This window comes from Colius striatus, chromosome 18 (assembly GCF_028858725.1).
Source record: "Colius striatus isolate bColStr4 chromosome 18, bColStr4.1.hap1, whole genome shotgun sequence".
Classification (NCBI taxonomy): Eukaryota; Metazoa; Chordata; class Aves; order Coliiformes; family Coliidae; genus Colius; species Colius striatus.
Window position 1 is genome coordinate 9,852,027 of NC_084776.1, and position 25,664 is coordinate 9,877,690.

A 25,664-nucleotide genomic window follows, 5' to 3' on the forward strand; every position below is an offset into this window, starting at 1 on the left:
TCTTCAATCCCTGCCTGTAATCAGTGCAGCACAGGGACTTTAACAGAACACCTGAACAACCCATCTGACTACTTTGTGTGGTGATTTCCAAGGTGTGCTACTAAGTACTGGGGCTCCTTCCAAAGGATCTGTCACCCCAGATGGGTCTTGTCTCTATTGCAATAGGATGTCAGAAAAACAGAACAGGAGGCTCTATCAAACCTAGGGAATGCTGAGAAACCCCTGGAGTTACCAAGGAATCAGCTCTTTTGCCTTCAAAGCTGGTGAGGATTTGAGGAAGAAATTGAAACACAACTGTCTTGCATAGATGGTGCTCAATATCTTTAATGAGAAAATCAAAGAGTAACAAAAGCATTAGCAATGCATTTGAGAGGCTGAGTGAAGCTGGGAGAAGCGGTGCCATCTGAGGAAAGGCTCCACTCCAGTCATGCTGCTTTTGCAACTGCCCTCCAAGGCAATCTTGTATCAGCAGGAGCCATTGCAGGGGAAGGGAGCATCAGGTCTTTGTCGGGGAGCAGCAGGTAAGGGTGGGAGCAGAGCAAGAGGGGCACAGAGAGAGGCTTCGTTGGGAGGAGGCAGAAGGGCAGCACAGGCCCCTTGCTACGGCAGAGGAGGGGGCAGCTGGGCTGTGCTGCAGACCATGGCCACGCTCTCAGGGCCGGCTGCAGGGCGCTGGGCCACGGGCAGCCCATCGTTGGGCTTCAGTACCAGAGATTGCCCCGACCCACAGCCCCGCAGAGCCCCCGGCCCAGCCCGGACCAGCCAGAGCCCCCCAGCCCCAGGGAGCCTCCAGAAGCGATGGGCACGCTGGCAGCGCTGAGAGAGCTGCCCACGGCAGCCGAGGCGCTGGATCCCACGTTGGTGCTCTGAGGGAAGGAGCTGAGGATGGGGCCCGGCAGCGTCACCAGCACGGGCGGGGGCTGGATGGCAACGCTGGAGTCGGCACAGCGCAGGACACACGGCTCGTTGCAGCTGTTGGCGAGCGGGGCTGGGCCGCAGGCAGCCGGCGCGCACGGGCTGTAGCAAGACATGTCTGGCGCAGGGAGGCGGCCCTGCAGCAACAGGAGGGAGCAGAGGGCATCAGCTGTGGCCTCAGGAGGCCCCCAACGCACCTTCTGCAGAGACAGTCCTCACTGAGCCTCCTCCCACCACGCCAGGAAGACGTCTATGGCGGGACTGGCTCTTCTGAGGAAGCTCCTTGTCATGCCAATAGTGCCAAAGGAGCATTGCAGAACAGGCAATGGTGGAGGAAGGGCCCAGACATTGGTTAGAGAGTGCTGGCCGTATGTCCTGAGCCTTGCAAAGAAGCCAACCAAAGAAACCAAGCAATGCCCTAATTCACATCTTGCAGCATTCCCAAGGGAAATGGATGCAAAATGCCCACAGCCCTTTCCATGGCAACTGTCCTGCCCACCAAGCAGAAAAGAGGTGAAATGAACCACGACTTACCAAGCTGACAGAGCAGAGGAAGGCTGAGGAGAGGATAGAGGAGCTGGGAGTTGGACTCCCTTTTATACTGCAGCCCAGAGCCCCAGGGGAGCTGAAAAATGACACAAACATGAAGCGTGTTGAGAAACAGCAATTTTGGCTTCTCCAAAAGCTCTGCAGGTAGATGAAAGACATGCCTGTTTTGCCTGAAATGCTTGGCTCCCTTTTCATCCTGGGTAGCACGGAGATGATCCTCTTGATAGCAATTATGTTTCTTCCCCAGACCAGGGCTTCTTTGAGGCCTTGTTGCAGATGCTGGTGAAGCATTGTGGCAAATTCAGGCCATGTTTCCTTCAGTCTGGGAACCACAAAACACCATGCTTGCTTGGCATGCCAAGATTTTATTTATGACTCTCCTGAGGAGATGCAAGGGCTCTGGAGAGGGGCCTGGTGGGGGATAAAGGAACCTGCTGACTCACAGATGAAGGTCTGTCATTACTCAGTGGATCTGTTTGCTTTGGTGCAGTCTTCACAACCAACACTCAGACCACCACAGAGTCACCTGTGAGTCACCAGAAAGTGCTGAGGCACAAGGACAGACCTCAGCCTCACCTCAGTGAGAATCATCCATGTTCTGGCACAGGGGCTGTGTGGGAAATGGATTCAGCTGTGCTCAGGATCCTTGGCACAACCTCGTGTCCGCATTCCTGCAGAACTGCAGCTTTTTGTGCACTGCTGTCATGGTGGTTTGCATCTTGCCCAACCACTTGCTGACTCCTTGCAATCCTGTCGTGCTCCTGGGTGAAACAGCAGCCAAAGGAGCACAGCACGGACGTGCCCGGACGATCCCACTGCTGGATGTTCCTGGAGCACAGAGCAACTTGAGCACAGTTGCATCAGCAAAGGCCAAAGGCTGCAGTGGGTAAGGAGATGAGTTGACTACAGGCCTGCTGCTCCTTCCGCTCTGCTGTCCCTATCAACTTGCACCCTTTGAGTATCCACTTTGAGAAAGAGAACTCAGAAAATGAGCGTTAACAGATTTCCATGGAACAAGACCTTTTTTAGTCTTCCCTTTCCCTCTCTTCCTTGGTTTTGAGGCCACCCCGGTGCTATGTGGCCACTTCTAGGAATGGTGCTTCACAGTGATGATTATCATTGTTTCACAGAGGGTTGTTTTTTGGCCTTCCCCTTCCACCCATCTCTGGGAATCAGAGTCCCCTCCTTCCTCAGCTCCTCCGCCAGTCCAGCATCCCGCCAGGCCTTGGCTGTTTGGCTTTGAACCTTCAGTGGCCCTGCGGTTCCCTGTGTTTCTCAGGGGCAGCCTCAGCCCTTCACCAAGACACTCACGAGCATGGCCTTCATCAGGAGTGCCCCAGCTACAGGGCTGACTGAGAGGGGCAGTCCCATTCCCCAGCACATATGGGCACAGCTCACACACAGGGCCTGCAGCTACTGGAACCCTTTTGGGTGAAGTGCCGTGGGACCGCAAACAGCCGTTGCTTTGAGGAGCCGACATCCGATGCATCACGGTGCTCCCACCCAACAGGGAAATGCGAGCCAGAGCTTCCAGATGAAAGAGACAAGTGCTTCACCTCTTGGCCATGCCCTGCAACCCTCAAATTGCTGTTTGTCAACATGCTTCACAAAGAAGGTGTGTTCCAGGTGTCCTGAGGCGTTGGCTCGCCATATAAAAAGCCTGTGCCACTCCATTGCCTTCCATCCACGTCTCTTCCCTTGCTCTCCACGGTGAACTCGGTAAGCTTGAGCTCCCTCCTCCTCTCGCTGCTGGGAGGATTTCTCTCAGGGAAATTTCTGCTTCCCTTCTGCTTGGGCTCCTTCTGATAGACTGTCCAGCCTGAAAATACATTCTGCATCCCTCTTTGGGAGGTGAGCTGGTGAGGGAAGAGGGAAGGCTTTGTTCCCTTTGGAGAGGGAGTCAGGTGGGGCTCTTTTGTAGCAGGGTGTCTGCTGAAGGCTGAGGCCATACGGCCCGTCCCATCTAAGCACTTGCTGGGTGCTTCCTCCCCCATGACTAGTGCAGCAGCCGGCCTTGGTGTCTCTTGGCACGGCAGGGAACTTAGCAGGGAGTTGTGTCTGCTGTCAGAGGATCCAAACTGGGGGTGTGACAGGGCCCCACAGCTGATGCCCTCTGCTCCCTCCCGTTGCTGCAGGGCCGCCTCCCTGCGCCAGACATGTCGTGCTACAGCCCGTGCGCGCCGGCTGCCTGCGGCCCAGCCCCGCTCGCCAACAGCTGCAACGAGCCGTGTGTCCTGCGCTGTGCCGACTCCAGCGTTACCATCCAGCCCCCGCCCGTGCTGGTGACGCTGCCGGGCCCCATCCTCAGCTCCTTCCCTCAGAGCACCAACGTGGGATCCAGCGCCTCGGCTGCCGTGGGCAGCTCTCTCAGCGCTGCCAGTGTGCCCATCGCTTCCGGAGGCTCCCTGGGGCTGGGGGGCTCTGGCTGGTCCGGGCTGGGCCGGGGGCTCTGCGGGGCTGTGGGTCGGGGCAATCTCTGGTACTGAAGCCCAACGATGGGCTGCCCGTGGCCCAGCGCCCTGCAGCCGGCCCTGAGAGCGTGGCCATGGTCTGCAGCACAGCCCAGCTGCCCCCTCCTCTGCCGTAGCAAGGGGCCTGTGCTGCCCTTCTGCCTCCTCCCAACGAAGCCTCTCTCTGTGCCCCTCTTGCTCTGCTCCCACCCTTTGTCATTTTACCTTCTTTTTTCTTCATTTTTTCATTAAAGATATTGAGCATCATCTGTGCAAGGCAGTTGTGTTTCATTTTCTCCTCCTCTCCAATCCCCACCAGCCGTGAAGGTAAAAGAGTTCTTCCCTTGGCAAAATCTGGGGTTTCTCTGCAGTTCCTGGGTTTCACAGTCTCCTCCTCTTTTGACCCTCACATAACATGGCAGTTGAGAGAAGGTCCATCCGGGGTGAGAGCTCCTGTGGAATCAGCCCCATTCATCATTGTCACACCTCAGAAGCTGGAAAACAATGCCATTGCTGATAGGAAGCCCAAAGAGACCTGGAATCGTAGAACCACCCCCATTGATCCAGACCTCAAAAGCTCATCTTTTCCAGGCTTTAACATGAAATGCATCCTTCATGCCATTACCTACCACTCTCTGCATGTGCATCCTGAAAACCTCTAGCCATGCAGTTCCTACCCCGTCTCTGGGAAGGGTGTTCCATTTTTCTCACTTTCAAAAATGTCGTTATTAATGTCAAGCCCATCCTGCTTACTCCCCGTCCTCTACCTTTGGGCTCTTTGTGAAGAGGGAGTCTCTCTTCTCTTTCCAATGGCCTTTAAGTGTTAGAATATGGTGGTAAGAGCAGGGGAAGAGCTCTCATCAGAGAACTGGACGAGATTCAGTATAGAATGTTTTGGAGAGGATCCAGAGGTGGCAAAACAGAATGTTCCAGTTGGTTCTGGGGGGAAGAAAGTCGAGGAAAGTAAAGGGAAGATGGTAGAACACGGCTGTCACTCCTGGTTGCTGTCCAGGGTGCTTGTTTGGTCAGGCCCTGCTGCTGATCAGTGCAGCCTCTCCGGTCTTCTTCTCAAGTTCTATTCCTATTTTCTCTGCTGAGAGGCTCTCATACGTCTGTGTGTGCAACCAGCTCAAGCTAATCCTGCTGGAGCAGCTGGATTGCAATAAAAACATCATCTCAGGAGGCCCCTTCCAGCCCAAAATGACTCTGAGATTCTGTGAACTTCCATTAATGTCTTCTATTAAAAGCCAAAATCTTACAAAAGTGTTGTGTGAATGAAAGAGGTTTAGGAGTAGTTTGGGGTTTGTTGCTGTGGCTGGTTGAGCCTTGCTGAAGGCAAGGGCAACAACATCCAGTGCTCCACTCTTCACTACCGAGCTTGTCACCACACTGCAGAAGGGCAGCAGCGTGGTTTGTCATGACTTGTCCTGTGCAAATCCCTGCTTGCTACTCCCAGTCACCTGGCTGTGCTGCAGCTGTTTGGAAGCCAGGTGCAGGATGTTTCCCTGCATCCTGTTGCCAGGGGCTTTGCTGACCAGGAGTCCTGTGAGTGCCGTGGCTCTTGCAACCATCCTGGTTGGTTGCATCCTGTCAAAACAAGGGCTTCCTAGGGCTCAGGCACAGCTGAGGCTGAGGAGCTCAGAGCCTTGTAGTGCTGCCCGACGAGGATGGGATTCGAACCCACGCGTGCAGAGCACAATGGATTAGCAGTCCATCGCCTTCACCACTCGGCCACCTCGTCACCTGCTGCAGCTCCACCTGCTCCTCCTTCTTGTGCTACTGCTGCTCCTGCAACTGTAGCTGCTGCTGCTGCCTGCAGCAATTGCTGCTGTTTGACACACGTAACAAGGAGCCAGCCTCCCAGTTTTGCCTTTTGACACCGGTTTACTCTCCGAACAGTTGTGCTTGGCTGCGGGCCCTGTGGGAAACAAGTCTTAGCAAATATGTCAAAAAAGAAACAGCTGAGCCTCACACTCCCTCACAGCAAGGAACATGGAGAGTGACTGGAATATCTCAGCACCTCCAAAAGACTTGAGCCCAACTTAGAGATTAATTTGTCACCATTCACATTCCTCTCCCATTCTGAAGTGACACCACCAGCCTCACACCTGAATGCTGGACTTTCACTAGGACTGAGCATTTGCCACTGCTTTGGCTGTGGCATCATGAAACTGTTCCCTCAGGTGGTCACCCAGGCTCTCATCATACGCTGCTTCTCTCCCAGCACAGTAAACAGTCAGGAAGGAAGAGAGAGCTGAGGGGCACCAGTCCCACTGCACGCTACTTTTTCACCTGACAGGTCTTCAGTACTGGCAGAGAGTTAAAGCCACTGCAATGGTTCCCTGAGCCCAGACCTCTCTATGTCTTGAGGGTCAGGTCTTGAGCTGGGGGAAACAGTGCAGAGACGAGGGCTGGTGCTCTCAGTAGGTAACAATGATGTGTATGAGATTGTGGACCACGGGATGAACATCAACAGCACAGAACTTTGGGAGCCTCTCCTTCTCCTCCACCTGATTCATTCCTGCCTGGCACAAGGGGAGAAGTGTACAGCCTTGGGAGTTGGGACCAGGACCTCTTGCTCCTCCTGGTGCCTCCAAGGAGTTTCTGCAGCCTCAGCCCAACCCATGGAGAGAATGGCAGATCCATGGAATGGCATAGACATGTGAATGGGGAGAACTGACAGATTCAGGACTGCCTCCAGCCCACCTCTGCTTCCACCCAGACTCTGTGGGCAATTGGGAAAGGCCATGGGCTGTCCCAGACCCTGATAGACACTTTGTCTTATGGCCTGGCCACTTGTTTGAGGAATGTGAGAACTCCACAGATAAATGCACACAAGATGCACACCCCAATCCTTCTAGATTATCCAGATTATCTAGATTATCCTTCTCCATTCAAGGAGAGGATAATGGAAATTCCACAGCTAAATTGGTAAGAAACACAAGGTTCCATCTTCAGTCAGGAATTCCAGGAAAATGCAATGCAACTGGAATAAAAAGGAACCCCTTACATACTGTAAAACCATCTTGCCACCTCTGAACACTCAATACACAATTGCTAACCTGAATGAAAAAGCCCATCAAGCTGCATACAGCTGTGTCCTTTGTACTAGATATTCTGCTTAACCTTCAGCTGTCTAGAAGCTCTTACCTCTGACTTACACCTCCACTTCTCTCAAGGTCAAAACACTTCTGCCTCAACACCCCAGGCAGCTCCAAAGGAGTCATCAACTGAAAAAAAAACATACAGCTCTGACTCCAGAGCAGCCCTGAGAAGAGGCTGTGGGTTATGGACCCCAGGTGACACCCACCACTTATCACCAACACCTGGGAAAGTGGAGCTGCACCCACCACAAGGCATCAAGGCAGCCAGAGATACAGCTGGGAGGTCTCTCATCTGCCTTTGGTGTACAGCATGCAATGCACTGAAGGGAGAAAGCAACTCTGACTGGAAATAACCAAACCTTGTATTGCAACAGCTACAGTCTACAACTGAAACTGTGTGAGACATGAGGGGAAAAAACAAGGTATTAAAGGAGGAAAAATATTAAAATAGGGGCAAAAAACTCAATAGAGAACATAAATTAAAATCTAAAATTGAGAAAGTGTCCAACAGACAAGAATTACAAAATAGGGCAGGAACTAGATCAAAACAGACATTTGTTCCTTGTTACTTCTCCCAAGTAACAACTGATAGGACAAGAGGAAGCAGCCTCAAGCTGCACCAGGGGAGACTGAGATTGGAGTTGAGGAAGAACTTTTCCCCCCCGAGAGGGTTGTCAGCCCCTGTGCCAGGCTGCCCAGGGAGGTGGGGGAGCCCCCAGCCCTGGAGCTATTGCAAAGACATATAGCTGAGGTGCTGAGTCCATGGGTTAGTGATGGGTTTGGCAGGGTGAGGGGAAGGGTCTTTTCCAACCAAATGATTCTATGATTTCAGACAGCAGAGGGAAGCAAAGCCAAAGCACAGCAAGGCTGCTCACAGTAGCTTTGAAGAGCTGGGACCTGAGGAGTGCTGGCAGGTGCAGGGCTCCTTGGGTGCATTGGGATGTGATCCTCACCTGGCTCTGCTCTGAAGGCTTTGAGGCTTGATGTGACTGGAAGTCAGGCCAGAGTTTCTCTCCTAATGTGTCCTCTGGTCCATCACCAGCCCTTACTGCTGGTTCAGACCAGCCAGGAAAGGGATGCAGTGCCCCATGTACCAGCAGTGTTCTGAGAGGAAACAAGCTGGGAACAGGCTCTAGAGTGTGTGCAACAGTTTTTGCCATGTAGTGATCATGGCAGCTGAGATGACCATGGACCCCAGCCCTAGGGCTGATGCTAAACAGACTTTGCAGAGCATGGGACAGAGCCTGGGCTATACTGCTACTCTGATGGGAGAAGGAGAGAGGGGGGAAAACATCTACCTGGATAGATTATTCTGGGTGTGTTGGAATTCGCAATAGCATCAGCTAAAAGAGTCCCCAGGAGAGGAGAAAGAGCAGCTTGTGTCAGTAGAAAGTCATTTTTCTCATGCTACAAAGCCAGGGAATGTGCACAAGGAGGCAGATACTAAAGCAGAACACTTGGGAGATAAGGTTTTTTCAGAAAGGGCTGAGCAGTGAAAGTTACAAAAAGGACTGAAAGCTCACCTAAAGAATTTAGATTTTTCAGTACAGCTGGATGAATCCCGTAGCCAAGGGCTGTAGAAAGCAGTTCCACATCACCAGTGACTGCAAACATCACCAGTCTGCTACTGAAAGTCACCCCTTCCCTTGTAACACATCTGCCTCTATACAAATACAAGGCAAGCCCCCCAAATCATCTGCTTCCTAAGAGTTTTGATTTTGCCAGCAGCTCAGTGCAGTGACCCAAGCCATTGTGAAGCCAACACTGTCACAAGTCTGCAGCCAGACAGGCACCAGACAAGCAGCTGGAGAGGACAGGGAGCTGCCCCCTTCTGTACATGCCTGTACTAAAATCAGATCAAATATAACATAGAACTGCACCCTTTGGTGACCAAATCCCTCTTTCCAAGGTGTCCAAATGATCAGTGAGAAAAGTCTCATTGGGTTTCAGTTTTAAAGACAAATATAACAAAATCTTTTAAAACATGGACTCACACACAGAAAGAAATTTAGGGGGTTCAGTGCTCTGAGATCAGAGGGAGCAAGAGCCTGTAAACCCTTTGTAGATTGGGCTGCAGGGCATAGGATTGCATGGGGGAAGGACTAGTCACACTTTCAGCCACTTTGGAGCCTCAGCCTGCAGAGACAACACAGCCAGAGACATATCTTCTATGTTTATTATTGCATGCAGAAGAATGACCTGACGGGAAAACACTTTGGTCTCTCCCATCTTTCTGGGCATAACCATCTTTAACCTACTGCCAGTGGAGTTCTTGCAATCACACCCCGCCCCTCCACACTTTGCTGTCACAGCAGCAGCCAGGGGATGGCATGGACACCCCTGTGTCAGGCTCTCACACACCCACAGTCACACTTTCTTCTTTGCACGGCCAAGCTGTGTTGCAAAGCAGATAGCTAAGACAGAAGAGAATGCAGCCCTAAATGCTAGATGCTCAGTTCTGGTGATGGCTGCTGCCTTCATGGGGAGAGTTGCTTTGAAGGGATGAACTCCTGAAGGAACCAGGTGCAGTAAATGTCTGGGTCCATTCAATGCCTGAATCGTGAGAGCTTGGGGGAACGGCTGGTGGGGTGGTAGCGCTGACTGCCCTCCGACACAGCGGGGAGCAGCAGCAGGCTGCTCAGAGAATCCTTCTGGCAGAGGGCCATGGCCTCCTTGTAATTTATCTTCTCTTTAGTGACAGGATCAATGAGATCTTTCTCATAGTTGGACTCATCCTGCAGCCTGGTGGCCAGATCACTTGTTATCATCCCTGTCTGGGCAGCTTCCAGCACGGGGATGCGACCAGTTTTCTTGGGATCAATGAGCCCTCCGGTTAGATGCTGGACCTCCAAGTAGGGGAAAGCACTGTCCTTGGTCATCCATCCCTTCTGAACCGCTTCCCCCACAGACAGTCTTCGCTTGGTCACCGGGTCCTCAATCCCTGTGAAAGCTTTCTGGGCATTGAGCAGCCTCTGCATGTAGGTTCTGTCAATCAGTCCCCTCTCAATTGCCTTATGGACTGAGAACCGGTCTCGAGAAATGAGGTCTATGATGCCTCCCGTGGCAGCCTGGGCTTCCAGCAGCTTCTGAGCCGTCATGGGATCAAGCAGCTTCTTTGCAACAGCAGTCTTGATGTTGTACTTGGTGTTGGTGGTGCTGTCGTACACCCCAGCAATGGGTGACGTGTCATCACAGAAACCCTTCTGCGAGGCTGGGGGGAAGAAACTTTGGGTTTGGGGAGTGGTGGGTGATGAGAGTGGGGATTTAGAGATGATGGAGCCAATAGAGAGGGATGAGGGAGGCTTGGATTCCCCAGCCACCAGCAAGGCGAATTCGGAGATGGGAATTTTGCCATCCCGGTACAGCTGGTACTCCTCCTTCGTGATCCTCCTCAGCCTCAGTGCATCATCGATTGAGTATTGCTTCCCGCTTTTCTTGTCAAGGAGAACTGACATTTCCCCATTTGGGCCCAGGGTGGTGACCTCCTCCCAGTCACACTCCAGTTCTTGCAGCTGGATGTACTGGCATCTGTCTATGATACCTCTCTTGTAGGCCTCATAAGGGGACATATCCTTCCCTGTCTCAGGGTCCAAGATAGAGATCTTGGTGGAGAGGTTAGTCTCTCTCATCTGGGTCTCATGATTGATTTCTTCCCGGTTGACCCTTGACCGGAGTTCTCGAATCAACCTCTCTTTGTTGTAGATCTGGTCCTTCTCCCTAAGGATGTCTGCCTCCAGGAGGGAAAATTCCTGTTCCAGCTGCTTCTTCTTCTGCCTGTCATTCTCAGTGCGTTGGTTGAGCAGTTTGGACTCCTCCCGAAGGAAGAGGACTTTCTGCTGCTTCTGCCTCTCCAGCTCCCGCAGTTCACTCTCCAAGTTGGCTCTCTCCTGGATGGCCAGGTTCCTGGCTTTCTGCAGCTCCGTCTCTTCGCGAGCCCATGTCCTCTTCATGCCTTCAGCGCGTTCAATCTTCTCCCTGAGCCGCCGTACCTCCTCTTCTGCCCTTTGCTTGGCTCCTCTCTCCCTGTTCAGCAGCTCCCAGATGCGTGCACGTTCGCTCTCCAACGCTCTGTCTTTCTCCACTCGAATCACCTCCTTGTAGATGGTCTTCTCCTGGGATTTTGTTTTCTGCAGGACATCAACTTGCATCTGCAGGTTCTTGCATTCCCTCTGCAAGTTCAGCACCTCCATCTTCTCACGGTCCAGCTCCAAGCGCAGGTTGCTGGCAGACTGTTCAAGGACTGGATCCTTCTCCAACTTGACCACTTCTTCCATAATTATCTTTTCTTGTACCGGAGCTGGGCTCTCCTCCAGCTCCTTTATTCTCAAAGTAATCTGTCTCATCTCCTTCTCTAGTGCAAGCCTCTTGCTTCGATCCTCCTGAAAGTTGAGCAACTTCTCTTGCTCTTCCACCAGCGCACGAACCTGTTGCACGTCCCGTTCCAGACGACGCCTGTTGCTCACCTCCTCATCCAGACTCCGGCTCAGCCTGTTGTGCTCATCTCGGAGCTTCGGGTCCTTTTGAGTCAGTATCACCTCCTGAACAACGACCTTTTCCTCTGGCTTTCTCCTCTCCAGGAGCATGTATTTATTCTGCAAGTCATAGATTGCATCTTCTGCAGCTCTCCTCTTTTGAGACATGTTACGCACCTCTTGACGGAGGCGATCAGCTTCTTTCTCGAGGAGTGGGTCATTCTCATATCGGATTACTTCCTTATTGACCAGCTTGGTTTCAACCTTGGACCTCTCCCTCTTCCACTCATCCCTTTCACCCTGCAGCCTGATGAGCTGCTCTTGGGTCCTGCCGTTGGTGTTCACCAGTTCATTGAGCTGTTGTTTCAGCCTGTCAATTTCTCTAAGAATCTCTGGGCTCTTTTCATGTTTCACCACCTCTTCTATAACCTCTTTAAGCTCCACCACTGGTTTCTGAGACCTGAGGACATTGAGCTCTGCTAAGGCTTCTTCCACCTGACTGTCAATCTTTGTCCTTTTCAGAGTGACTTCCTGCAGCTCCCTTTTCAGGTGTGCAATTTGCCGCTCCGTCTCAGGATCCACCAGGAAAATCTCATTGACTCTCTCTTTAACCTCTACCCTTGGTTTTTGTTTCTCTGCAATACTGTACTGGCTCTGCAGCTCTCCCAGCTCACCTGTAAGCACCAAGTTCTTGTTCCTCTCTTCTTCAATTAGATTTTTAAGCTTGGAAGTCTCTCTCAATAACTCTGGGTCCTGCTCTACCTGCTTCACCTCCTTAACAATAATTTTGGGTTCTGCCATTTCAATTAGTCTTTCCACCTCCTCAATCTTGTTCTTCACTTTCACTATCGCTTCTTCTGCAGACTTCCTCTTGAAGGATTCCTCATCGATCTGTAGCTGCAAAGTCCTGACAGACTTCAGCATTTCTGGGTTTTTCTCCAGTTTGATCAGCTCCTTCACCACCACTTTCTCCCGGATATTGGGCTGCTTTCGCTCTAGCATGTGCAGCTCTCTCTTATGCTGCTCCAGTTCAGAAGCAGCAGCCAAGCTTTCCTCCTGGAGGCGTTTGATCTCCTGGCGAAGACTGGCTGCTTGACTCTCCAGGCTTGGATCTTTCTCAATTTTTGTGATCTCTTTGGTGAGGAGCTGAGCTGGAACAACCTTCTTCTCACTCTCCATCTGGGCAAGCTTCCGGCTCATCACTTCAATGTCTTCTTGCAGGCTCTGCCTCTTCTTGCCCTCCTCTTCAATCTGCTGTGCCATCTTAGACAGGTTGCTCTCCACCTGTGGGTCTCTGTAATATTCTATCACCTCCTTTTCCTCCACTCTTTCAATGGGCTTTTGAGTCTTCAGCATCAGCAGTTTGTTTCTGTGTTCCTCCAGGTCCTCTTCAATCTTGGCCACTTTCCTCCTTTCCTTCTCCAGCTGTGATTTCAACCCCTCAGATTCCCTGCTTGCTGTGGCTTTGTTTTCAGATTGCTGCATTTGCTCATGCACAGCTTCAATGTCCTCATGCACTTCCTTCTGCAAGGGAAAAACAAAAACTAATTTAAAAAAGGGGACCAGGGAAACTGAGTCACTCTCTGAATTTGGCACAGAAGCCTTTTCCATGGCAAGGCACGGAAGGAAACAGAACTGGTACTGAATTCCCAGGGATCCCCCAAGTAAGGGTGTTTGTAAATGGCAAATGAGGACATATTCCCACTATCTCAAGCAACTGACTTGGTGTGTCTTCCTCTTGTCATGGAGGTGCTGCAGCAGCCCACAAATGTGTATTGTGCTGCCTTGTATCTGCAGCTGAAGGAGGGTAATATGGCCAGTCCCCGCTGGGAGCTGGTGTGTGATGGCATCACACAGCACCCCAGTGAAACCTCGTGTCCTTCCTGAGAACACTGAAAGTCATCCAGACAGGAGGTTGTTCCTACAGGTGAATCAAGCCCTAGAAAGGCATCAGAGTCCTCTTGCTTTCATATCTTTCCAGAAGGTTTTGAGCACTCATTTCCAGCCAGAGCAATCTGAAATTCTCAGCCTGTGAATGTTGATTAGATTTAGCTGAGAACAAGACTTAAGATCCCTCATCTTTTTTCCCTAGCATGAACTACAGCTTCAGTAAAGAGCTGAGGGCCCATAGAGGTGATGAATGTCATGACCTAAGACCAGTAGCAGTGAAACTGTATTTTCTTGTGGCCTTCTCACAGGGGTTTCCATTCAGGGAGGGCTGCAGGGATCCCAGGCTGAGCAGATTGCCAACAGTTTTGCAAAGATCATTTCAACCTCCATAGCATCCCAGTCTTGCCATGAGCTGTGAGCTGTTAGCTGTTACCTTCTCAACAATCTTCTTGGCAAACTCCAGCTGGCTGAGCTGCTGTTTGTTTTCTGCTGCCAGCTCCATGTAGAGCTTGGTTACATCATTTTCCTGAAAAAGAAACTGCAGTGAGAGCCTTGTCCCTCTCACCCTGACACGGGCCTGCTGCATGGCACTGTCCCACCTCTCCTTTCACCCAGGTGTTCTTTGTGTACCACACTATTCCAGGGATTAGTGCCTTCACATCTGACTTTCTAAAGGCACAGAGCCTAAGGACTCATGTAGGAGATCCCCTTTACTTGAATGCCTGTTAGATGCCTACACAGGGTCCAGGCTTCCAAATTCACCTTGGGCCATACATGGATGGCAGTTGGCAAATAGCCTGAGGTGATGCAGGAGAACTGGAGTGTAATTGGGAAGAGCACACAGGAGCTCTGGCTCACAGGGTAGGTGTGTGGAGACAGGACCAAGTTTTATCTTCAGCCACAATATGGTAAGGAGGCTTCACCACGAATCTCACCCAAAGGTACCAGAAACACTGGATCAAATTCTGGATCTCATGTGATGCTTTGCCCCACCAAGAGATCCCTGATGACATTTGTTCTTGAGATAAGGACCACGATCAGCTGTGGTTGTAAGAGTGGATTAAAGCCTTGCAGAAGACATGAGGATTACATACAGAGCTAGGCTGCCTTCATCTTACCTGGGCCTGGATGCTTTCTTGTAGGGGGGTCACACGCAGCCTCTTTGCAGCAAAGTCAGTCAGGGAAGGGTCCAGAGATGAGCTGTATTTGCCTGCTTGGAGCTCATAGTTCTGTTCAGAGCAGAAACAGAAGAATCAGCTGGGATCTCTGAGGTGGGACACTAAGGGAGTGCAACATGGGAAAACCCAGCCTTACATTGAGCGTGGACTGCACGTTCCGGGATAGTCTGACCACTGCATCCCTCTCGGGCTCTTTGCTTTTGATCTCCTCCACCAGCCTCTGCAGGACACACACATGTGATGGTAAATATAGCAAAGCAGTAATACTCTTACAGCCAAGAGCAGTAGCACAGCTTAGTACTGGAGGGAACAGTGAGAACAAGAACACATTTAGGAAGAGTCTCTATGGCTTTAGACTACCTGAGCAGCACTCTCCCGTGCCCAGGACCTGCCACACTGATTTATCATGTATGAGATAAATACCAGCCAACACAGAGAGCTCCACATCTCATCGTCTGAGATAGCTTAGAATCTGCTCAAGGAGAGAAAGATGCAGGACCCACATGCAACATCTCAGCCCGAGGTGCAATCTTTCAAGATGGAGGGTGGTTTCCCTCCATGGAGATGATATCAGCCTGGGGGTAACTAGCACAGATGAGGACACCAGCAGGGCAAGATACATTGTCTGTGGACTGCAACCCTTTGTCTCCTTGTTCTGGTTCATTCACTGTGACAGGTGGAGCACACAACTGGGAGCTGGTTGGTACTGTTTTGCATACTGTTCATAAGCAAATTCCCCTCTCCCTGTAATGTTACAGGTTGCCACTGGCCCTGGAACACACCTTCTGTGCCTGCAGCTTGTAATTGATCTGGCTTGGGCCATCGGTGGTCTTCACTTGGTGCTTGGGTAGGTTGTTCATCCAGAACATCAGGTTCTCATTGGAGTTTTGGAACTGCTGGTAGGTAAGGCTGATATTTCTGAGTGTCTTCTCTCTGCACAGTGCAAAGTGGAACAGGAACATTAAGAGGAAGGGCAAAGATCAATGTGCAAATACCTAAAGAGACATCAGGCTGAGAATGTCACCACAGCAAACTCCAAGATAACAAAAACAAGGGAGTGACAACTGGTCCCTGCGTGGGGAGCACGACTCTGTGCAAACCAGGTTTGCTACTGCAACATGAACACAACCTGAGGAATGACAGAAGGAAAGAGGCAGGCAACCAGCAGCAATGCCTGCAAGAAGCATTTAAGTACCAGGGTCAGTCTGGGTGTCACTGGGTCAGGCAGAGGCCAGCAGTCAGCTGCTGACTTCTCACAGCTATCTGGAAGTTGAAAGCCTGTGCCATGCATAGGCAGGTGACAACCACACAACATGACAGACCCGGTCCCCAGTATTACAGTGGGGTGGTCAAGATCAGAGCCCTGCAATGAAGAACATACTCTTGAGACTCTGACAAACTGTGGTCTGTGTTAGCTAAGAGGAAGCAGAGAAGGCACCACGACTGCTCACCGCTGGTCCAGCTGGTCTGCGACAGCGTGGTAGCGATCGTTGAGGAGCTGCACCTCCCGCTTCTGCCGGGGCAGGTCAGGGCAGTACTCCTGGAAGTTGTTCTGCACGGCGCTGCAGCTGTGCTCAGCATCTTTGAGCCCCCTGTTCAGCTTCAGCACACAGCCCTCTTGGGCCACCAGGTCCCGCCTCATCTTCTGCAGGGGTAAAAAAATACACCCCCAGGTTTACATCAGTCAGAAATACCCTCCCACTGTGGCCAACTGTGCAGCACCTGGGGGGCTAGTCAGGCTCTCCAAGACAGCCATACAGCATGGGAGAGAGGGAGCAACGAGGCTTGCTCAGTAAAGAAGATGATTTGGACTGTGCATAGCGCATAAGGGAGAAGTTTGGGGAAAGGGAAAGTGAGTGTGAATGACGGGGCTGGGACATTTGGGGCAGGAAAGAATAGGGATGGGTGTGAGGCTGAGCAACACAGGTCAGATGCCAAGGGGTTCATCATGTATTTTAGGGATGCTAAAGGTAACCTGAGAGAGAGAGCTTTTTGCTGGCCAGCAAGCACAGCTCAGCCTGCAACACCAACATAAAGCCTTTAAAGAACAAGTCCTTTGAAAAGCTTAATCACTGGTGCCTTGGAACACTCAAGTAAGCAAAGTCCATCTCCCCACCATTGCTGCCTGAGCTCAGAAATCTCCTTCCCTTAACTAAGAGCCTGATGTCCTCTTACCTGCAGATCATTGGCCCTGTCCTGCAGAGCATTAGGGGATGCAGGAATGATGCTATCCTGAGCCAGCTTGGCCTCAAATGTGCTGACAATCTTGTCTGTGTTCTCAATCTGAGTCTCCAGGTTCAAGGCAGCCTTAGCCCTGGGCAAAAGAAAAATGACAAGGTTAGCTACAGAAGACTCCCCTCTTTTCTCTTTTACATGTATGAGCTCATTTAACATCAGAGCTTCTGCAGCATGCCAGAGAACAAGCAACATGCATTCACATCCCTGTCATGGTGCCCAAAGGTCACATATGTTGCATTTCACCACACACAGCAGAGCTGGGACACATACCCATTGTGGTGGACTTTCCACAGTGGGGGGATCTGGTGACAGAGTACACACAGGAACTCCTTCAGAGGTGCCTTTGACAATGGATGGGAGGTTTCTAACCTGCACTGCTGGATGGATCTCCACCAACACCCATTTAAGACCAAAAGCATTTTATTTCATGGTTCTACATTGACAGTTGTGTGCAAGAATTTCCTCCTCTCATCCCCATCAGGCCCTGCCATCATCACTCACTTCTCGTTGTACAGGCTGGAGAGCATATTGACATCATTGTATTTGCTCCTGAGGGCGTTCAACGTGACAGGGAGCTGGGAAGCTGCGGTGCTGGTGGGTTTCTTGGAAAGGTAGGTCTCACACTCCTTCTGCAAGGCATCTTTGGCCACCCCCAGGTTCTCAAGTTTCTTTGTTGTTTCCTGGCACATCAGATGGGAGCAGAGTCACCAACACAGTCATAACAGTGCTGTTGCCAAAACGTGTCCTCCCTGGGGCTGGATTTTGCTGCGGGCTAAGGGTGCGGCAGCCCTCCCATAGGCACTTGGCCCCTGGGGCACAGCCCCATCGAGGCTGCAGCTGTCTGGCAATGGCAGAGGGTGGGAAAGAGATCCAAACAGATAGAGATGGAAGAACCCTGCCTGCCTGATTGTATCTTTCTCCCAGGGATGGGTAAATACTCACAGATGAAGACGTACCATGCTGAACTATTACAGACCCAGACACTATCTCAGAGGAAAGGAGTGGGGCTCCAGAGTGGGGCCCACTGCCTCTTTTCACAGAATCCCAGGATGGTGGGGGTGGGAAGGGCCCTGCAGAGCTCATCCAGCCCAAGCCCCTGCTAAAGCAGCTTCCCCTCCATCAGGGGCACAGGGTCCAGGTGGGGTTGGAAACCTCCCAAGAAGGAGCCTCCACACCCTCCCTGGGCAGCCTGGGCCAGGGCTCCCTCACCTCAGCAGCAAAAGAGTTTCTCCTTGTGTTCCAGCTCATGTCCATTACCAAACTCCAGCTTATGTCCTCTCCCAAACTCTTCCTACTCCAACCCACCTGCAGCAGCACCCACCTGCTGGTGTTTGATCCTCCTGGCAAGGTCATCTGTGGGGTCACTGTAGTTCACTGGAGACCTCACTCGGTTCAAGACCTCCTTCTCTACCTGAAACAGGTCTTTGCCAACACGATCCAGGCTGCCGAGCAGCTGGTCAGCTTTGGGATCATCTTGGACAACAGGAGGGCTCCTGGATGAAGCTGCAGTGAGACACATCTGAGATTAATCCCCATTTCTCATCTCCCATCCCAGTCTTGTACATGGCCCTGTCCTGCACCTTTCCCATGGCCCTAAAGCTCCAGCTCCTTCTCATGAGAGGCCTGCTGCAAAGCTCTGCTGCCTTTGTGTTTTGCCAGTTCTGAAGCACACAGGCTTCTCCTAAGAATGGGGTTTTGATACAACCACAAAAGATTCAGTTTTCATCAGCAGAGCGTTGTGCACATGCTTGTGCCTTCCCATGGCTTTAGCTCTGCCCTGGCCAGCCAGAGCTCAGGCCCAAAGGAGGGACAAAGACAGCCCTGTGCTGACATGCAGATACATCCCTGCTCAGCTTTCCTGGGAGCTTTTGAACTGCAGCTGTGGGAGTCACACAGCCAGAGGCTGGGATTTAGCCATGGCTGCCTGCTTATTCCACAGCCCTGAGCTAGGGAAGAGAACTGCAAGGGATCCAGATCCCAAAGAAGGTTTAATTAAGTCTTCTGCACAGGTACATCCTCCTACAACCATTGATTGAGCTGAGTCAATCTCAGAGGTTTATAAAGGGCAATAGGCAACTGATTGCCTGAGACTCCTGGGTAGCATCAGGAGTCAGGTTCTGCCATTGGCTGCCCTTTCCCATAGAGCAGAGGCATCCTCATACTGACCTGCAGGTACCTCTGCCTGCCTGGGTGACTGCTTTGCTCCCAGCCAGCTCTGGCAGCTCTGCAGGGGAGGTACAGGGGCAGAGGCTTTCTTTGGAGAGAGCTTCACTCACCCACTGCTGTGCCCTCCTGGCTGGGCTGAACCTGCTCCTTGTGACTGCGCCTCAGGGTGCTCTGAACAGCCGCTCGCTTCTGCTTCACCACCTTCAGCTCCTCTTCCAGCCTGTGAGCAGAGAGGAGCAGCATCAGCCACGGTGGGACCTGCTGTGCTGAGCACACCTTGTCACAGCCCAGCCCAGGAGCATCTTCATGCCTCTGCCAGGGAAGGTGGCCCCATGGCCAGGGGAAAGTCCTCCCAACATCAGGGGCAGGCTGGGAGACTGCAGCCTGTTACAACTCAGAGATGTCGTTTAGGGAAGGGGACAGGAGCAAGACCAGCTGGTTGGTTTTCTCCCAGTGGAGACAGCATTTCCAGCTCTCAGCAGAGAGAAGCTCAAAGCTGGAGATTTATTTCCCATCACTGATGCATTTTGCAGCTTCAGTGGAGGTGAGTACAAGTGGCTGCTGCACCAGAAATGCCAAGTCCCATTCTTAAGGATGATTCACTTCTAATGAAACTATAGCTGGGATCAGTAGGAGGGGTCATTTCTGGAAGGACCAAAAAAACTCTCTGGGTGAGAAAAGACTGATGGAATCAGCAGGAGAGGCCTTTGAAGTCCCAGGCTAGTTCACACTCCTGCTCCACTCAAACTCTGTGCACTAAAACCAGCAAGTCCCAGCCTGGCTGTTGTGAGACAAGGGCTGTCCCTCTGCAGGGCCAGAATGTAGCTCAATGCAGAGGGACTGAATGGAGGAACAGGCTGGGAAATAAAGCAGAGGTAAACATTTTGTGTGTAGGAATGGAAGCAAACACCTGGAAATGAAACAATCTGTCAGATGTGGCCTGAAAAGGGGCAAGAGTTTTCCAGGCAACACCTGCAGAGCTGTAATCCAGGAGGACTTTGCAAGTGTTTTCATTTCCATTTTAAAACACAAGTGAAACCCCTAAATCCAAAAGATTCAGTGAGCTGGGACAAGAGGAGAAGAGCAACACAATGAAGTAATCACATCCATGTGGCTGGGGACCCAAGCTCCCACCACAGGCATGCCCAAGCAACTGAATCTGGGCTGTGGGCCTTTGCACAGCACTTGAGCACTGAGATTCATCCAAGCACCCGGGGACTTGATTACCAAGGTAATGCCCAAGCTCCCTGCACCACCATCCCATCAGGTGGGAAGCACAGGAGCTGACTGAGCGACCAGGCAGCAGACTGCACTGTGGTTCAGGGAACATTCCTCAGTCTCCAGCTGGGGCTGGCTGAGAGGAGATACCACAGATAACTCTATCTTGTTTGGCAAGTCCCAAGCTCCAGACTGATTCAGCAATGAATTTAGTCAAACCAAGGGAGAGTCACATGTTTGAGTGAAGAAATCGAGCCTGACTGCCAGAAAACTCTTTGACAGCCAGGTCCATGCAGCATGCAGGGCTGTCAAGGAATGGCAGGAACCTGGACTTGGGTGCAGGGAACAATCCTCCAGGAGAGATTTTGTGCTAGACATTCAAGAGGTCTGTTCCAAGCTGCCGTTTCTCTGCAGCTGAGGCAGTCTGGCTGGCTATGACCTAAGAGCAAGTTTGAACATCTGTGTGGGTCAGGTTCTCCACTGCAGACTCACCCATTGACCTTCTCTATGGACTCATGGTCTGGTGGAGGGATGGAGAAGCAAGCTGATGGTGCCTCTTGGACCACGCCAGTGCTGCTCTGCACCACCCACATCTCTGGGTTGCTGTTGTCCTTCAGAGTGTACTTATCACCTCTGGTCAGCTGCACCTGGCACAAGGACACAAAACCCAGTGAAAGGCTTGACTTTCTGGAACTAGGCCAGTTCCTCCCACCATGGAGCCAAGATCCAGAGCAACCAAAGAAGAATGCAGTTGCCTGCCTCACCTCCCCAGCATCCCAGTCACAGAGGGTGTCCAAGGTGAGGTTCTGGGAGGGACGTGTCCTGCGTAACTTCAGTGGACTGATGTCTTTGCTCCTTCTCTTCAGGTCAGCGATGCTCTTCTCTGCCTGCTTCAGTGCCTTCTCCTCATTCTGCACAAAACAGGGAAGGACAGTGGTTGTGACCTGGGCCTGGATGAGGAGGGGAAGGGTCCCACTACAGTGTGTATGCTGGGGTCAGTTTTCCATCCTTGTGTGCTCACTGCTGGGATGGAGCCAGTTGTTCTGTTCTTGACCCCTCCATATCCCTTCTTCCCTTTTCATTATCAACCCTTTTGGATCTCCCTCACAGCAGAAGGCACAGCCTGAGATAACCTTGGTGATCTCACACTGTCAAATCCCCTGGAGAAGTTTGTCTTCTCAGAAACAGAACAGAGACCTGCCAAGAGGTGGCTGGATTCCAGTATCAGAAGGTACCAAACGCCCGGCACCTCCTGGGAGCAAAATGCGCCGTGTGCACAGGAAAATACCGTGTTCAACATGTCCCTGGGCAAACGGCCCTTTCCCATCTGCATCCCACCCTTCAGGCCACGTCTTTATTCTCACCCTTGACTCATGGAAATGCTGAGGAGACGGGAAGACCTTTCTCCCCTGCCTGGATGACAGCAGCTCACCCTCTTTGCTGGCTCTCTAACCCAAGTGTGTCACATTTAGGAGAACACGCAGCTCCTCCCTGCACTTCTTTCCTCTGATGGTGAACTGGGGCCTGGCTGTGTGCCACTGATGGACACCAGTGCCTTCCCAGGGGTTACTGAATGGACCTTCTGGGGCTACAGAGACTCAGTATGGCACTGCCATGGGTTTCTCCCTCCCTAGCACAGAGCTGGGATGAGCTGTCCCAGTAGGGTTACTCACCCACCTCCTCCCATTCCCCATTGTTATTTACTGGGGAGGGTGCAACGTATGGTCTGCACTTTAAGTCTGGCTAGTACCACCAGCCCTGAAGACCTCACCTCCATCTGAAACAGCAGATCTGACACCAGCCCAGGGCTGTCTTTGTTGAGCTTGCTGTATTTGGTGTCCAGGTCAGAGTTCATCTTCTTCAAGGAGCGGCTCACAGCCTCAGCATCATCCTGGAACTGGACGTATGTATAGGAAAAGAGTCAAGGATGAGAGGATATTACTGTCTTCAAGTCTAAGGGGAATCTCTCAGTTCCCAGTATCCCTCTCACCCTGTCTGGAACTCATAAGACCTTACAGACCACCCTCTGAGCATGTGCTTGGACAAGAACTCTCCATCACCTGAGCCACAGGCAAATAATCCCAATGAACAGACAGGTCTCAGGTAACAACAGTGAGCAAACCTTCCCCTGTCCCTCTATCCAAGCCAGCACACCAACACAGCAGGGCTGAGGAGATGAGCTGAGAGACAGTCCTTCACTGCAACACTAAAGGACTGTGATTTGGGGGGCATTTCCTCGAAACACCCTGACTGGGTGCAAGCAAAGGACCTCCCATCCTCTCCTTCCAGTCTTCCCTCTCTGGCCTGACCCTGCAGCCCCATGGCCCGTGCTCTCCTCATTGCTTTTTACCTTCTTATAGCTCTCCACACTTTTCAGTTGACTCTCCTGACAAATGCAGAGATTCAGGAAATTTTGCCACTCATTCTTCAGAGCTTCCTGGTGAGCCTGTGGTGGGACAGAGCATGACCTGGTGGACTCCAGCTAGACCTGCCACCCCCACCACCAGTCTCCTTTCCCCAAAAGTCCCACAAATCAAAGGAAAAGCAGAGTGATGAGCAGAGACAAAGCTATGTCCAGGCACTGCCTGATGCTGAGCCTAAGCAAGGACATTCCCTGACAAGGATCTGGCTCATACACCATTTCTGGCACAGCTACTATTCCTCAGAGGGTCTCAGATCCAGTGATGCTGGTGGCTGAGAGCCCACCTCAGGTTGTCACTATGTCTGAAGGTTTGGAAATAGAGTCTTGGAGATTGGGAGCTGGTTTCACTTGGGAAAGGCCACAGATGCAGTTTCAAAGCAGTGTGAATGTAGCTGCATCAACCATATCTGAGCACCAGGTTCCAGCACACAGATGTTAGCTACAATCTCCTGGAGATTTCTGAAGGGGTGAAGATCCTGCACTGCCCTCAGCTTCCTCATAGGACTGGAGTGGGCAGCAAGATGCTGCAGTACAGTTGGTGCAGGAAAAAGCAACAAAGCAGCTCTGCAGAAGAGGTGAAGAGGTCTCTTCCAACCTGCCTCCTGGCTCTTGATGTACAGAGACATTCTTGTTGTCTTACAGGGTTTGAAAGAAGACCCCCTTTCCCTACCTGGATAGGCTTGATAGCTGGGTGTTTCAGCTCAATCATCCTGTCCCCATCATCCTGAAGATGGTTCACAAACTCCTCCTGTCTGAGCAGCTCGTTGGACTTGAAATCCTGAAGAGGAAGAGAACTTCATGGCCATGGGAGCATTCAGAGAGCAGAGAGCAATCTCCTGGGGCACCAAATCCCATGTAGCAGAGAAAAGGCTCTCAAAGCATAGACATCTATCTTTGCTTTTAAAAAAATAAGAGGTTAGGCAAAGCTAAACCAAATTAGACACGCTTGGGCCCCAGAGAGCATCAGGGTGTTCATTCCAGGAGCATTTTCCTAAGCAATTATCCCTCTCTTTTTCCTAGTGCTGGCATGTAGCAGTCACTGGGTGTTGTTCTTTGGACACTGAGGCAGATGCTGGGCCCTTCCCTCCCCTCTGACCATGGAGAGCCTCCCCAGCCACTCTCTGATGTATGATCCCACGTGCCAGCTCAGGGCACCGCAGGAGACACACAGAAGGGTTCATCCTTAACTCCAGGCTGGACCCGGAGCACCTCCTGTTCTGTTTCTGTACCCAGCACTCCCAGGCTATGTTGGGGAAGCAGCAGGCAGATGCTGGATGTGCAGGGGGCTGGATCCACCCTGCAGATCCCACAGGCTGGGCTCAGCCAGCCTCTGACAGCCAAGACACGCTGCATCCCCCAGGAGCTTCACCTCGTACTCCAGGCGCACACTCTCCACGTCCATCATCTGGTCACTCCAGTCCTGCTTCAAGATCTTGGTCTGCTGCTCTGTCAGGTACCCCAGCTCCTTGGTGCAGCCCTGGAGGTGGTGGTACAGGCTGCCCAGGCTCTGCCCACGCCAGATGGAGGATTTCTGCCCCGTGCACACAGGAGAGAGACAGCATTGGTGCTCAGGCTGAGGACACCCTTTCCCCTCCCCCTGCTCCTCCCCAGGACCCTGCTCACATTGCACATCCACCAGCAGATTTCCAGAGACCTTGGGGGAACATCTGCCCCTACTTGCTCTTATGCAGCGGGGCTGCTGATCCCTTTCCCTCCTTCACAGACAGGATATGTTTGTCTAACCAGAATCCCAGGTGTGGGCTGGTGCCTCGGGCAGTCTGAGAGCTGCCCCAGCTCTGCTGTGTTTCTCACAAGAGCCATCCTTCAGCATTAACCTTTTACTGGCCCAGATGAACAAACCCAGGACCTTCTTGTAAGCCAACTCCTTTGCTCCAACTGCTCATTTCCTCTCTGGAGCCCTTGATAGGGATCAGTGCAAGCCTCAACATTTTCAGTGGTGACTTGGAACAGTATGTGTGCCAGGACAGGGCTTCCAGCTGCTGTATCTGTAACACTGCTCATGGACACATAGGCAGACCCATGATCCAAGAAAGGGGAGACACAGATCTCACCCACAGCATTACCCTGGGAGCAGCAAGCATGCTTTTAATTTACACCCATTGCAAGGTGAGGAAATAGGGAAAGATGAGGGACACAAATTCACTGTGCAAGACCAGAGGTAGCTCCTGCCCTGGGCTGGGTATTCCCTGTCCCTCAGGGGTGGTGTTACTGTTCTATATGACCCCATCTGTCAGAAAACCACTGAGAAGCTTACCAGCAAGTCCTTGTACTGGCTTTTTAAATCTGCCACATCCTGGGTTACAACACAGCCAAGACCAATGGGGGAAAAAAAAGAGAAAGAAAAAAGCCATTACCAAAACATGTGGTAGATGCTGATGAGATGATTTGTGGGAGGTGCTTTAAAAACCATTCAGGAACCACTTCCCTGGCCCCTGCCTGGCTTGATCTGTCCGAGTTCAGATCTCCCCATGCCCTCTGCAGATCAAGGGGGGATATTCCCCGTGCAGAGGAGCAGATGGGACACGTGGGCCGTCACACAGAGCCCTGAGTGAAGCCAACAGGAACAGGCAGGGGATGGAGGATGCCTTACCTCAGAGTGGAGGTTCTTGATCTGGAGGCCATAGGCTTCAATCTCCTTCTGGAGGATGTTGTGCTCAGCTATTTGCTTTTCCAGCTCTGACATGCCAGGGCCGTACTGCCCCGCCTCGACTTGTTTCTGTGCAAAGGAGTGAGGCAGAGACTAAAGCACGAGACTTTCTTTCAGGGGGAAACCCCAGGGAGTACTGGCAGGGTATGAAAGGATCTGCTATCTGATACCAGTCTGGGAGGAAAGGAAGGGATCTCATCACTGTTTACTGTGATTGCTGTAGGTTGTCATTTCCCCAGCCACACATAAGGGCAAAGATAACCAGGCCATACAACCCTGGTGTACCAACCCAAGCTGAACCAGCCACCTTTCCCACAGGGCCATGCAGCAGACAGCCATGGTTAGCATCCAGCTTGCAAGGGAATATAAGTTGACTCCAAACTGGGCACTGCAC

At 51.9% G+C, this 25,664-nt stretch overlaps 3 protein-coding genes and 1 non-coding gene across 5 annotated transcripts in view; 1 reads left to right on the plus strand and 3 right to left on the minus strand.

Moving 5' to 3' along the window:
* Window positions 1–701: 701 nt before the first annotated feature.
* On the minus strand, window positions 702–1,031 carry LOC133627224 (beta-keratin-related protein). The gene has a single exon (XM_062011184.1). The coding sequence runs from the start codon at window positions 1,029–1,031 to the stop codon at window positions 702–704; it is 330 nt and encodes a 109-aa protein (XP_061867168.1).
* A 2,589-nt stretch (window positions 1,032–3,620) lies between these two features.
* LOC133627225 (beta-keratin-related protein-like) lies at window positions 3,621–3,950 on the plus strand. Its single transcript, XM_062011185.1, has one exon. It carries the CDS (start codon window positions 3,621–3,623, stop codon window positions 3,948–3,950), a length of 330 nt encoding a protein of 109 aa, XP_061867169.1.
* A 1,623-nt stretch (window positions 3,951–5,573) lies between these two features.
* Window positions 5,574–5,655, minus strand: TRNAS-GCU (transfer RNA serine (anticodon GCU)). Its single transcript has one exon. It is a non-coding gene; the product is annotated as a tRNA-Ser (tRNA).
* Window positions 5,656–9,176: 3,521 nt separating this feature from the next.
* The window catches only part of EVPL (envoplakin), a 31,734-nt gene continuing 15,246 nt past the window's right edge, over window positions 9,177–25,664 (minus strand). Inside the window, exons 6-23 of one of the 2 annotated variants that reach the window (XM_062010951.1) lie at window positions 25,214–25,339; window positions 24,878–24,916; window positions 23,972–24,133; window positions 23,273–23,380; window positions 22,531–22,626; window positions 21,952–22,077; window positions 20,945–21,091; window positions 20,673–20,827; window positions 19,073–19,182; window positions 18,118–18,299; window positions 17,298–17,476; window positions 16,734–16,872; window positions 16,010–16,203; window positions 15,341–15,491; window positions 14,695–14,778; window positions 14,499–14,609; window positions 13,814–13,906; window positions 9,177–13,011 (exon numbers count right to left, since the gene is read on the minus strand). In XM_062010951.1, coding sequence (XP_061866935.1) covers window positions 9,565–13,011; window positions 13,814–13,906; window positions 14,499–14,609; window positions 14,695–14,778; window positions 15,341–15,491; window positions 16,010–16,203; window positions 16,734–16,872; window positions 17,298–17,476; window positions 18,118–18,299; window positions 19,073–19,182; window positions 20,673–20,827; window positions 20,945–21,091; window positions 21,952–22,077; window positions 22,531–22,626; window positions 23,273–23,380; window positions 23,972–24,133; window positions 24,878–24,916; window positions 25,214–25,339 — 5,649 coding nt within the window. In that variant the 3' untranslated portion in view covers window positions 9,177–9,564. Of the gene's footprint in view, window positions 13,015–13,813; window positions 13,907–14,498; window positions 14,610–14,694; window positions 14,779–15,340; window positions 15,492–16,009; window positions 16,204–16,733; window positions 16,873–17,297; window positions 17,477–18,117; window positions 18,300–19,072; window positions 19,183–20,672; window positions 20,828–20,944; window positions 21,092–21,951; window positions 22,078–22,530; window positions 22,627–23,272; window positions 23,381–23,971; window positions 24,134–24,877; window positions 24,917–25,213; window positions 25,340–25,664 lie in introns of both variants that reach the window. The other variant, XM_062010950.1, reaches the window with a different exon arrangement.